Source organism: Chiroxiphia lanceolata, chromosome 5 (genome assembly GCF_009829145.1).
Source record: "Chiroxiphia lanceolata isolate bChiLan1 chromosome 5, bChiLan1.pri, whole genome shotgun sequence".
Lineage (NCBI taxonomy): Eukaryota > Metazoa > Chordata > Aves > Passeriformes > Pipridae > Chiroxiphia > Chiroxiphia lanceolata.
In genome coordinates, this window is record NC_045641.1 from 40421256 (window position 1) to 40433678 (window position 12423).

The 12423-nt window shown below is 36.6% G+C and overlaps 1 protein-coding gene across 3 annotated transcripts in view; it reads left to right on the plus strand.

The window, feature by feature from the left end:
• The window catches only part of PTPRQ (protein tyrosine phosphatase receptor type Q), a 131462-nt gene that overhangs the window by 68241 nt on the left and 50798 nt on the right, over positions 1-12423 (plus strand). For all 3 annotated transcript variants that reach the window (XM_032689172.1, XM_032689171.1, XM_032689169.1), the window contains 3 exons: positions 722-873; positions 2813-2954; positions 5034-5303. In XM_032689172.1, coding sequence (XP_032545063.1) covers positions 722-873; positions 2813-2954; positions 5034-5303 — 564 coding nt within the window. The remainder of the gene's footprint in view (positions 1-721; positions 874-2812; positions 2955-5033; positions 5304-12423) is intronic.

Here is a 12423-nt window from a genome sequence, read left to right on the forward strand (position 1 = left end):
TGAACACCAGACCTGTTAAGACGAAGGATTGATTTTCCATTGGTCTGTGAGTGAAGAGCTTTCAGAAGAAGAAAACACTGCAAGGGAAGTATTTTCTGAGTGTTCTTTCTCCTGCCACAGTGTGCAAGAGGAGGTCACATTTTGCATAGGATTACAAAAATAACTCCAAGGAGAAATATACTTTGGTTTTGGAATGTGTTATAGTTTGCCAGGTGTCAGGGATTTTGAAGCGAGCAACAGTACTTTTCTCTTCATCCCCCTATATAACTGAAAAATGATAAAACATGGAAATATTTCTGACACATTCACACAAGTCTCCTATGTATTGATTTCCCCTCCTCTGCATGGTAAATTACAAATCTTGTAAATATATGTTGAGTTGTGCTCAATATATGATGTAGGAAGCAAAGTATATCACATTCCAGTAACATATGTAATATGACTTGCTAAATGTCTTAGTTCTGGCAATGGGGATGTTTAAATGATTAATATATTTTTTTACATCTCTAAGATCTCTTGCTGAGTAAGATTATATTCTGGATTAATGGAATTTGTTGCATGTCAAAGAGAAAGGAAAAGATTGAAATAGCAATGAAGTAGTTAGCTTGAGTTCATATAAAAATGTTAACAAAAATATCTATTTTCTCCTGCATCTCTAAACTGTTTTGTTTTGCCTGGATTGTTTTGTCATTTGGAACTCAAAAGCATTTCTCTTTTGTAGTGCCATTAGCTCCACCCCAGAATTTGACCATTATCAACTATACTGCAGATTCCGTGTGGCTAAAATGGGATCCAAGTCCCCAGTCAAATGGTGTTATTATGAGATATAATTTTAAGATTTATCAAAACAACACAGAAAAACTAATTTATCAGGTATGTTTATAATAAAGTGTTTAATTTTTTAAAATATTTATTTTGTACTTTAGGAACAAAATATATGACAAATATTTTAAATGTCTGTTATGCTCCTAGAATTATGAAGCTCCTCTAAATTCCTATTTGCTAAGACATTTTACTTACCCTACCACCATAACTGTAATTCAGTTTTTAAAATTAGATAGAAAAAAATTGTTAGATTTTAATTTGCTTTGAGCTTCTAATGTTTCGTTAATGATGAGATTTATTCATATTTAGTTCATATTCCAGTATAAGCTTGATGTTAGAAAGTGACAGAAGTTACTTGTTTTGTGGCTATCTTTGTTTAGCTCTTTAGTATCTATGGACTGTCAAGATTCAAAAAGACAGATAGTTGTCTTGAAAAATAGTTAAAAACTGTTTAGAGGTTTGCAAATTTTTTTTAATTTTTGCAGAATAGGAATACTGAATAAATTTTGCAGAATAGGAATACTGAATATATTTTGCAGAATAGGAATACTGAATAAATTTTAACTGAAATTGTTGCTATATGAATGTTCAGGGCTAAGTTGAATGAAGCTCTGATTAATTTGGTCTAGTGGAAAGTTTCCTGCTCACTGCACTGAGTTTGGAACTGAACGGTCTTTAAGGTCCCTTCCAACCATTCTATGACTCTATGATTTTATGATATACAAAATTTGATCAAAGCATTTCTATCTGCTTAAATCTGGTTGGTTGGGTGACATCAAGACACGTGCTGTGAACTGCAAAGGCAGCAAGCTAAGGTCAGGATTGCATCTCAAGCATAGAAACTATATAGTGAGTCCAGTTCACCGTAGGTGCTTGTAAAAGCTGCAGGGAAAAGATATTACTGCAGTGAGATAGGAGTTTAAGACATGCAGTTTCAGGCACGTGTGTGACTATGAAGAGCTTCATTACTCCAACTCCCTCACCAATACAGTTCTTATTACAGAGACTTAGCATGCAAGGAAACTGTGTGTGCTGTTAAGTGTATGCGCTGGAAATCAGTCCCCATGGAGCGGCCTTCTTGGTTACCCCTTATGAGGTCTGCTGTTATTCCCCACTGTGGAATGAAGTGCTGGCATCACCCCAGTTTCTTCTATAATACTTGAAAGAGCACAGTGAACCTATGAGAGAGGAACTGTGAATTCTACAGCCAGCTACCTTCGAAAACACATTCTCTGGGTGTTCAAAGAGACCACTAAAGATTATTCTCCACTGTCCATGTGAAGCAGTCTCAAATCCAATTAGAATACAGAAACTGTCTGGAGCACTTGAATGCATCTGCTTTGCCTTACATTTCTTCATGTTTTGTAATGTTATGTGGGCAAGAAATTAGATCTAGGTTGTGGCAACAGGACAAGCAGAGCAATTTTTATAGAAATACTGTATTTAGACACCATAATTCTCTGATTGGATTCCACAAGATTTTCTTGCTGAAATTCAGCTCTTTCCCCGCTGTTACAATCCTCTCAACATTTGAATAAAATATGCCTTGCATGCTCTGGGAAAAACAGCTAAAAGGAATTGAACTGTGAACTTTTTTTTGGTTTTGTTTTGGGTTTTTTGTTTTGTTTTGCTTTTTTGGTTTTGGTTTGGTTGGTTGGTTGGTTGGTTTTGGTTTGGTTTGGTTTGGTTTGGTTTTTTTGAAGCTCTTCATCAATCTGTGTATCTAGTTCAGGTAAAGTAAAAGAAATAAGAAGCTATGACCCATGACGTCTTCTACTGCAGAGGTATAGCAAGGAAGTAGAAAGTGAGAGGGATTGATGAAGTGATGTGGAAGTGACAAAAGTTTTCAGTATTTGACTGAAATCTCCTCAGAGTAGAAGAGGCAAAACTATGGCTGTAAATCTTCTGTTCATTTCATTAGGTTCAAGGTGAGGCCCACAATGTTTCTAGAGATTAATTGTGTACTAGTAATTTTTCCTTCCTTAAGAACATTTCAGGTTCAAACCATGAGGCAAACCTTGTTGGATTAGAACCATTCAGCTCCTATTCTATCAGTGTCTCTGCATTTACCAAGCTTGGGAATGGCAATCAGTTCAGTAGTGCTGTCCAGTTTACGACGATGGAATCAGGTTAGATACGACTTTTTTTAAGCTGCAGTTCTGCTTATATATATTTATATATGTTTTCCTTGTATGGCTGAACAACAGTGTTCATCTTGTCTCCAAAGAAAACATAACATAACACTATCTCATTGCCTTCTGCCTGTGTAACACCTATTCACATTCTTATTGTAGGCTGGGTTTGAAGTTTGATGTCGGAAGTGTAGAATTAGAAATGTCCTCATCTGAAAGGAGAGGCTTATATGGTTACTATAAATATTTTAATAGCATCACAGATAAAGGGAGGAAAATTAGATAGATATCAGTCTTTGCAGATCAAAGCGATAATTCAGATCCCTGTGAAAATAACTGAAATGCTAGCAGTATCAAAAGCAGCTGGTCAAAATATTGGCAAATGAACTGGAAACTGCATAAAACAAACAGAAATTTTTAACATTTTTAAAATAATTTAATTTAGGAAGGAAACTAGCCACTAAAAGTGAAATACTCAATATTCACTAAAGAAGAGCCAGTGAGAATGGTGGGTTTGTGAAACTGGCCATTGTGCAAAGCTGTAGCTCCTTTACCAGGTCAGAGCAATCTCTGGGCTCCTGTCCTTTTTAAGGCCTGTCAGTGCCAGGGAACCAGCACGGGTCAGGGGACTCTCAGCTTCCTTTACACTGTCAGCAAAGGGAGCAGACAAAGTATCCAAAGATGCCATATTACTCTAGTTTCTCCAAGATCACATTTCCAGTGAAAGATTCCTGTTGGAATTGGTAAAACAGAGTTTCTGGGGAAAATTATGCTGTTTATTATACCCAGGAGTTACCCACCATCAGAAATCTGGACCTTCACTAAACTGGTTCAGTTTGGCAGTTGGATCCCTGCAACTGAAGGCTGTTCTGCTCTAAAGCCATGGTCATCATTCTGTTGTCTCATTTCACCACAAACATTCCATACTCATGGTACTTCCTTTGGAACTGTTGGAGAGACATTTCTCTCAGGAGCATGATCTAGTAATATTATAGCTTTTTCTCAGACTTTAGGCTTAGGCAGTTGCAGCGTGTTTCCTTTCCCTCCAACCTAGATTTTGGGCAATTGCTGGATCAGTTCCTCACTGAGTTCCTCTAAGGATTCTGTGCCTAGCCTTTATTAAAAGTGCCAGTTAATCTTCTTTATTCTGCAGATGTTGCTTTTTAAAAAGAAATTTTTTCTTTAAATTCTGAAAAGAAAATTAATCTTTTTAAAGAGATTAATTTACCTCTGTGTAGTGATAATGAATATGTTTACCTCTATTTTAACTGCCTCATTGACAATCTTTTTACTATTTTATGGATTCCTCAACCTGCTTCAGTAGAAGAAGTAGGTTGGGCCACCCCTCACTGTGTATTTGTTTTCTCTTATATGATACAGCCAGTAATTTAGCCCTTTCAGAAATACTTTAATTCATTTTTCTCTTTAACCAATTGTTCACATATAATTGCTCTATTTTCAACATGATTATAATATTTGCTACAATTCATTAATTTTTTTATAAGCATTTAAAAAAATTTCTCCTGCCGGAACCAGCAAATAGATTGGGAACTGTAAGATAATAGCATTGATATGACAGCTCTGAAACCTGCCTCATGACTTCTGTGCGGGTTGTACCTCTGCTGGAAGGACAGAGAGGTATGATAAAGTGCCTAAAAGAAACAGAGCTAACATATAAATAAGGAACTTCTGCTGTTGATGCTGTTGTGGAGTATGTATATGGATTTCACACTACTGTGTATGTTTAACTACACTTTGTTTAAAAACAGATGTGGAGAATATGAGCAGATGTGAAAACAAAATTGGATCACACAACCAGGGAAAAGCCAGATAGACGGCTTCTTCTATTTCAAGTACAATCATCAGTCACATTCATAGTAGTTGGAAATGAACCATTTAATGGGGACAAAGACATATTTTTGTTCTCTCAATGTGTTTCTTTTATTAATTCGTCTGACGCTGCAATGTTTGACTGTTCCTATGAATATTGGATCTGCTTCTCTAATGATATTATTTTGTGATTCCCACTTTAATTGTGTGTGAATGTTAATCTTTGGTACATGTGTATCTTTTAAGTACCAGATGCTGTCCAGAATGTTCATTGCATTGCAACGAGCTGGCAATCAATCCTAGTGCAGTGGGACCCTCCTGCTTCATCCAACGGTGTAATTACACATTACATCATAACAGTTGAAGGAAATTCTACAAATTTTTCATCTTATGATACACTGCATACTTTTAGAAATCTGCTTTCCAATATTACTTATCAAATTAAAATAAAAGCTGCAACATCTGCTGGTGATGGTGAAGAACAAATATGCAATACCAGTACCCTTCCAGAAAAAGGTAAAAGTTTATTCAAGTTAATTTTTTTGCTGAATTGAAAAAATTACAATGAAACAAGTAGACTTGAAATAACTGTTTCAATACAGGCAATTAAATCCTTCCGTTATTTAAATTTCTTGCTAACAGTGAATGAAGAGAAACAGGATTTCCCCTTTCTCCTGTTTTAGAATAAACTTGGTGATGAGAATTAATTACCATTTTAAAAAGCACTTTATTCTGTGTGAGTTTGAAGAGTTATTTTATTAATTTATGATCACGTATTTTTTCTTATAATATCTGCCTTTAGCATATTTGAGACTGAAGGTCTGAAAAAGTTTTTGAGAGCAAAATTTGTATTTTGCTTTTACTAGCTGCTAGTGCTGTGACTTCATTGACAAAAAAGCTGTTCACAATTAGTGTAATTGAGAAGAATTTAGGTTCTACAAGCAGACTTTGTCATTACTCTTGATGGATGGAATTTTTTAAACAAGAAAGAAAATTGTGAGTTAAATCCAAAGAAGAATGTAGGCAGGCTTTTTGGTATTGAGGTGAAAAATTGTTACCCAAAGTCTGTCTTCCTTTCCACGCGCACACTTCACACTTCACCTAATCTTGGCCGTGCTTTCATTTGACATGGGGATGAATTTCTGGTCAAAATACAGTGTTAGTTCTGTGTAAATAGCTATGTACCTACCTTCCAAATTAGCTAGGAGCCCAACTCTAAATGCAGGAAGCAAAGGCCTGTTTCAGCTCTCTTCCCCAGTCAGGGGTGATTTCTACTCTTGGGACTATTTATTGCTTTTTTTTCTTCTTTGGTGATAGTTTAATATAAATATAAAAAATTATGTTCTGCGAGCAAGATCCAGAAAAGACTTCACCTTTCTACTGAATTACAGGAGCAATTACTGCATTTAGTTTCTTTTCCTACATTCTCTTCAGTGATGTCAATTTATGCAGTGGAGTTAAGGAGGTCTCTAGTTCAGAACATCTGGATAAGGAAAGAGGGGGTGGGATGGGGGAGCACAACTCTACCCCCTGATGCTTAGAAACCAAACCTAGCTTTTGTAATAATTTAATTACTAAGTTATTGAATAATTTAAAAGATGAGTTGCAATGAGTTGCAGCACTCATTCTCATATGTATTTCAACTGAAAGAGTAAGTTTTCTCAAACAGTCAAATACTAAAAACAGAGTCTGTGTCAGCAAGAAGGTTTATGCTCTGAATGACAAGTGGGGGGAAGTAGCTCTGCTATGCAGACTTGAATCAGACATCTGAACTCGGAGAAGATCAGACTTACCCTTATGCTTAGACTTCTTGTTGATAACTTTCTGAGTGGCACGCACCTCCTTCGGATCCATCCTATTCACAAAGTCTTGGTGTCCCATTATGAGGTTTGATTTCCACACTTCTTAAAATTAGACTTATGGATGTGCATGTCTGGATGAATCTACATCACGTCTGTGTTGTCAGCTGAACTACTGCTTCTTTGGTTCCAGATCAAGTGGCCGAGCTCCAAATGAGGACAAGCAGAGCAGCCTCTTGCTAGTGTGATGTGGCCAACATTGTGAAAATAGCCAGGGCTGTACTTTGATGGCTGCCTGTCCTCATGTCTCACTACAGCCTCACCATGTCCCTTACTTGAATTATGAGGTGTCACTCATACCTATTTCTAATGAAATTGTTCTCTCTAAATTGGTTTCCTCTTCAGCATCTTCCCTACAGATGCTGCCATTTTGTGATCCCTGCTGGTGTCCTTCTGTCCAGCTCCTTGTCAATTTAAGACTTCCGCCTGGGTAGTCTATTCTCTTGTTTGCCCAGAAACTTCTGTTTATCAGCAGCATTCAAAGTCAAGTTTTGAAAAGGTATTGTTTAAATATTAGACATGAGCATACTAATATCTGACAGTTGGCTGGAAGTAATTTAGTGAGCTTAAGCTGCTGTGCTGGATGTGGATGCATGTGCTAATGCACTTCAGTACACTTCTTAAATGCAGTCATAACTCTCAAACCTTTCTTTTAAATTAGGGCTGCTGAACAGCCAACTCAGAGCTTGAGCAAGACTGAATCTGGGAATGGTGTTCAGACTTGGAGTTAGTCTTATAGGAGGGTTGTTACCCTCTGGTAGGAAGGAGAACAGGAGACTTCCCTGGTGGTTTATATCTCGGAGGATGAGGGAAAGGCTTCTAGTAGTGTTAAAGAAACCTGGCACCTGAGAAAGTTAGTTGTTGAGATTTCTGCAATATTTGGTGTTGGCTGCTAATTAGTGCTTGAGGAAAGACTGAGAAAGCTGTGGATTAAGCCTGGGCTTGAGAGGGAGACTGGCAGTCTCTTGTGGTCTGTGTTATAAAGAGCTGTACCAGAAGGGAAAAAAACCCCCACCAGTCTTTAGTTTGTAACAACATGTGTCTTAATTGTCTTATCACTGGGAGTTTTCCCAAGTGAAGGATTTATGCTACAATACATGTAATTTTTGTCACATATGCTGCACAGACCCTTTCTTGCTTTGTTGTTGCTTAGTCATATTTACAACAAACTAGTTATTATTAGGACATTTCCTTAACTGCGTGTTTGTATGAATTGTTTTGTGGTGACTGGATACCAGGAATTGGAGACTCATGGATGGGAATGGAAACAGTTTAATAGCTGTTGTCAGCTTCTTATTTATGGTGGCCTAAGATTAGTCACAGAATATGCAGCCAGAACTGAGTCACTGTCAATGCATTTGTTTCTGACATAAAGTGAAATCGAATTTGGCTCAGTGTCCCACTGCCTAGTGTTTGATCTTTAAATTCTTAGCAAGATTATTTGCCTTTTTTTAAGGTAAATTTGTTAATATCTGGGTACAATTAAACATGAATCATGAAGATTAAATTTATGAGGAGATTAGTAGTGTTTTGTGCCCAATCAAGTTCCGTTGTCATGGTATACCACCTCTACCAGGCTGCATGATGTTATAAAAACTGTCAGCTTTTGTAGTGGTAGTATTAATTCGTGATTAAATACATTATAAAGGATATGAAAGATAATATAGTATACATACACATGCATAATTGAGTTAGGATTTTATGACTGAATAGCTATCCTTGGATTATTTTCAAGATAATGCACATATTAAAATGCAATTTTTTTAAGGTTGAGTGAATTTTTAGGGGGAGAAAGAGCCATAAAATTGTAGGAAACTTCTCCAAAAGGAACACTAAAGCTGTGAAGATTCAGCTAACTCACAAGTCTGGGACATTCAGTCGACAATAAAAATAAAATAATTAAAAAGCCACTTGAGTGTGTTCAAAGCATGAATAATATAAAGAAAACTGCTTCTACTTCAATTTTTTTAATTTAGATTTTTCTTGTAGACTTTTCATTATTCTCTGAGGATATTAATTGTATTGATTATAGTATTAAGATACACAGACTAATTCTCCCCTCCCCCCATCCCTTACTGCTAGTAATATTTAGTATTATAACTGACCACAAAGTCTTGGAAGAGTTTGAGGCCCCCATCGTACTCTAGTGACAGTTCTTACCATTTGTTTTCTACTAAACAGAGATTCATTCATAGCTTACATTTAAAAGAAATATGGATAGAAATCTGTCCAAGAAACATTTTTAAATTTAGTCTGGGCTTAATTTTGCTGGCCAATACTAACTTGTAGCTATATACAGGAGTATGCCTTGTGCAAGAAGGAGAGTAGTGCCTAAAAACATTGGAAATGGGAAGGTTTCTTAGGTCTTTTGATGTGAAGGTGGGAAATTAACACCATCTTTTGTTATGTGTGCGCAAAATGTCTTTACTTTCTGTGCAAGGGAAAATTTGAAGATTCTGGGTTTGTATCTCCAGTCTGGAGGTGCTCACTGGAAAATGTGAGATTTTTTTTCATCAAGGCCTACAAGGAGCACAAAACATAATAAGGGCTTAAAGCCTTCTGGATATCCAAGGAAATGCTCTTTCCTTCACCATAAATCCTTTTCTTAATATATGGCAGCTCATGACATCTCTCAGTTGGAGTTACATGAATTTCCTCATTAGCCAGTGAAGAAAAGGATATACTGGAATAATATTTAAACCTGTACCCTAAAGTGGTTCTTAGGGCTTCAAGCATGATATGCAGTGCAGTATGTTGTCCTGGTTATCCTGAGGAATGAGCCTACTGCAGAGCCACAGTATTGGAAATGGCAGAGCTTCGGTGTCCCCTGTCACTAATGCAGATTAGAACAGTGTGTTTCACATGCTCAATCGGTGCTGAAAAGTCATGTGTTCAAACATATAATAAAGTAAAATAATCAAAAAATTGCAGAGTGAATCATGACTAAGCATCTTTGAAACATTTCTTTCCAAGATCACTGATTTTTTTTCCCCTGCTCGATTTTCTTTATGTAATGTGGATTTTTTTTTCATGTTTTCTCATTAGTTGTTTTGTCCAAATTTAAATTAATGACTTTCATGCTGATGACAAATCTTCACGAGACAAATGCAATGATCACTCGGTTGCTACCAGTGAAATTGTAATGATGTTATTTTTATAAGCAGGTTGACAAAAATAGATGGAGTATTTTTGCAGGGACTAGGCAACTGTACATTAATATATAAGAAATCGTGGTGGCATATAATACAAAGTTAACATGGAAAGCATTTACAGGTCAAATACGTTGTTTACTGAAAAGTAGGCTGTGTTTTAGTTTGATGGAAAGCTGAACATTCTTATTTAATTCAAGACTTGAGTACGGACAGCTTTTCACAACTTCTCTTTTTAGCTTAAAGGAGTGCATTTCTCCCTAGATTTGTAGGATTTCATTTTTCAGTGCTTAGATCCCACAGTTAGAGACTGAGTTTTCTAATAGGCTAAGGTCTAAGAAACATGGTCCACAGAGGCTCTTTTACGAGCAACTGTGCAAGTTTCTCTAAAGCATGTCTGATAATGTCGGTTCTGAGTCATGGGAAAAATAGTCTACAGGTTTTTTGTATTTTTATGTTAGTAAAATAATTTGGGGCCTATTCATGATGTACTTATTCATACTGAGCAGGACTTTATATTGTAATGAGTCCCCCTAATCTAGTATAGCAGTCTATACTAGCTTAGTACTTGGTGCGATCAGGGTTAACGGCTTAACCCAAGGAACTTATTTGGTAACTAAGCTTTCAAAATCCAATAGAGATAATTAATGCAGAATATTTCTTTTCTTTTCAGATATTTCCATTTTCTGAAGGCTTTTTCTGATCTGTGCCCACTGCTGTCTGTTCTACTTTGTTCTTCACTTTCCTCCTATTCATGCTCTTAATACCACCCAACAGACTTCTAGGCTGCCTCTGTTCTTTTAATCCAAACTCCAGCTACAAGCAGCTGTTCTGTAGGCAGACTTTTTTTTATTAACTTTGTTAGGAACTATGCCGTATCATATTACCCTCTTCTGTTCAGCCCGTGCAGCTGTAGTCATTGCTTTCCACAGAAATCTTTACAGAAAGCCATAACCTCTCTTTTCTCAGTAGATTTGTGTGTGTGTGTGTCCTTTGCTGCCCTTAGGTTATCTTTGCACTGTGAATAAGATTTTTTCTAGCAAGTGTTTTTGTTAGTTTAAACCAGTTCCACTGGCCAAGTTCAACTCGATCTGAGTCTTTGCACAGTACCAGTGCGTTTTCTACCAGGAATTTCCTTTCATTTAGGTTCTCAAAAAATTAATCTCAGAGCAGTCTACCAGTTTTGGAAGGGCTGATTAGCATTGCAGCCAGACAAGAATAAGGCAGTAAGGCCAAGATCTGTGAAAGTAACTTCTATTAAGGTGTGTAGCTTCCTGTCGACTTCAGTAGGAGTTCAGGCACGTAAATAAGTTTTAGGAGCTTAAAATCCCATGCAGATCTGGCTTCAGGCACTTTTCATTGAAATTTAGCCATTATGTGAACAATGGTAGATGAACCTGAAAATACGTCATTCCTCTTCCAGTCCAGCAACTGAATTCACCAGCATTTCGTGGCTAGTGTCTCTGCCAGCTCCCTGACTGTTTTTCAGAAGCTGAATTAGAAGCTATAAATGAAAAATTAGGTAGAGTACATTGCACCAAATGAGTCAGACTTGGAAAAACTCCCTACTCCCAGAGCTAGTGGAATCATAGCAAATGCAACAAAATACGATAGGGAAAGACTGTCAGATATGTGATGAGACTTAAGGAATCCTATGTAGGATTCTTGAGAAATTTAAACATGGGATTAGCACAAGAATGCCAGCTAGCTAATCAGGGCACAGTCCTCAACAATTAGCTTCTTACAACACCATAAGCACAGCCTTTTTCATGCCTTATCTTTCAGTGCATCTCCCTGAAAATCAGGATTAATAGTAAAGTTCCCATTAGGAGCATGTCTAAGCAGCAGTGTATAAGAGCAGATACGTAAGTCTTTACGTATTTTATAGTTTCAATGTAATCTGAAATAGTAGCTGACAAAGACGCAATTTTTGGCTTCGATAATTTTTACTGTGAACAGTGATCATTTCATCATAGTTAAGTCATGTTTAGAAAATTTAAACAAGCTGTTTGATTACTCTAGGAAGCATGGAATGGTTTGCTCAAATCAGTACCATCTGTGGACAGAAAAAGTTGGGGGAATTTTAGTCATTCTTGAGGAATGGAAATCTGATTCTCCATGCTAGAGTAATTGTAATCCTCTTTGTATCTGTAACCCAATAGCATAGCTGTCTTGAAATTGTCTGTGAACACAGTCATCAAGTGCAAGAGATACTGTGCCACTGGGTGTCACTCCTCTTCACTGTGGCCCTAGGTTCAAACTTCTTTGATGTGCTCCAGATTCAGATCACATCTTTTCATTTGTCCTAATGAGTGATTATATTTATATTTGATATGTCCATGTAAGCAAGGAGATAAAATGATCTTGATTTTAAACTGAATAATGTTTAAGGCTCTGGTTTCATTTTAAAGGTCTGTCTAGGCACTGGCAGAGAAAATTTTACTGTGAATTTTGCTGGCTGGCCCTTTATTTTGTGAGCTCAAAATATTTTGTTTGTATGGGTCTTAGTAAACTGGATAAATGACAACATTAAATAGCTACAAAAGCTTTTGTCTGAAAGAAGAAATGGTTGTCTAATCTGTCTGTTATGATGATACCTGCAAGTTTATCTTTAAAAATTATAGTTTT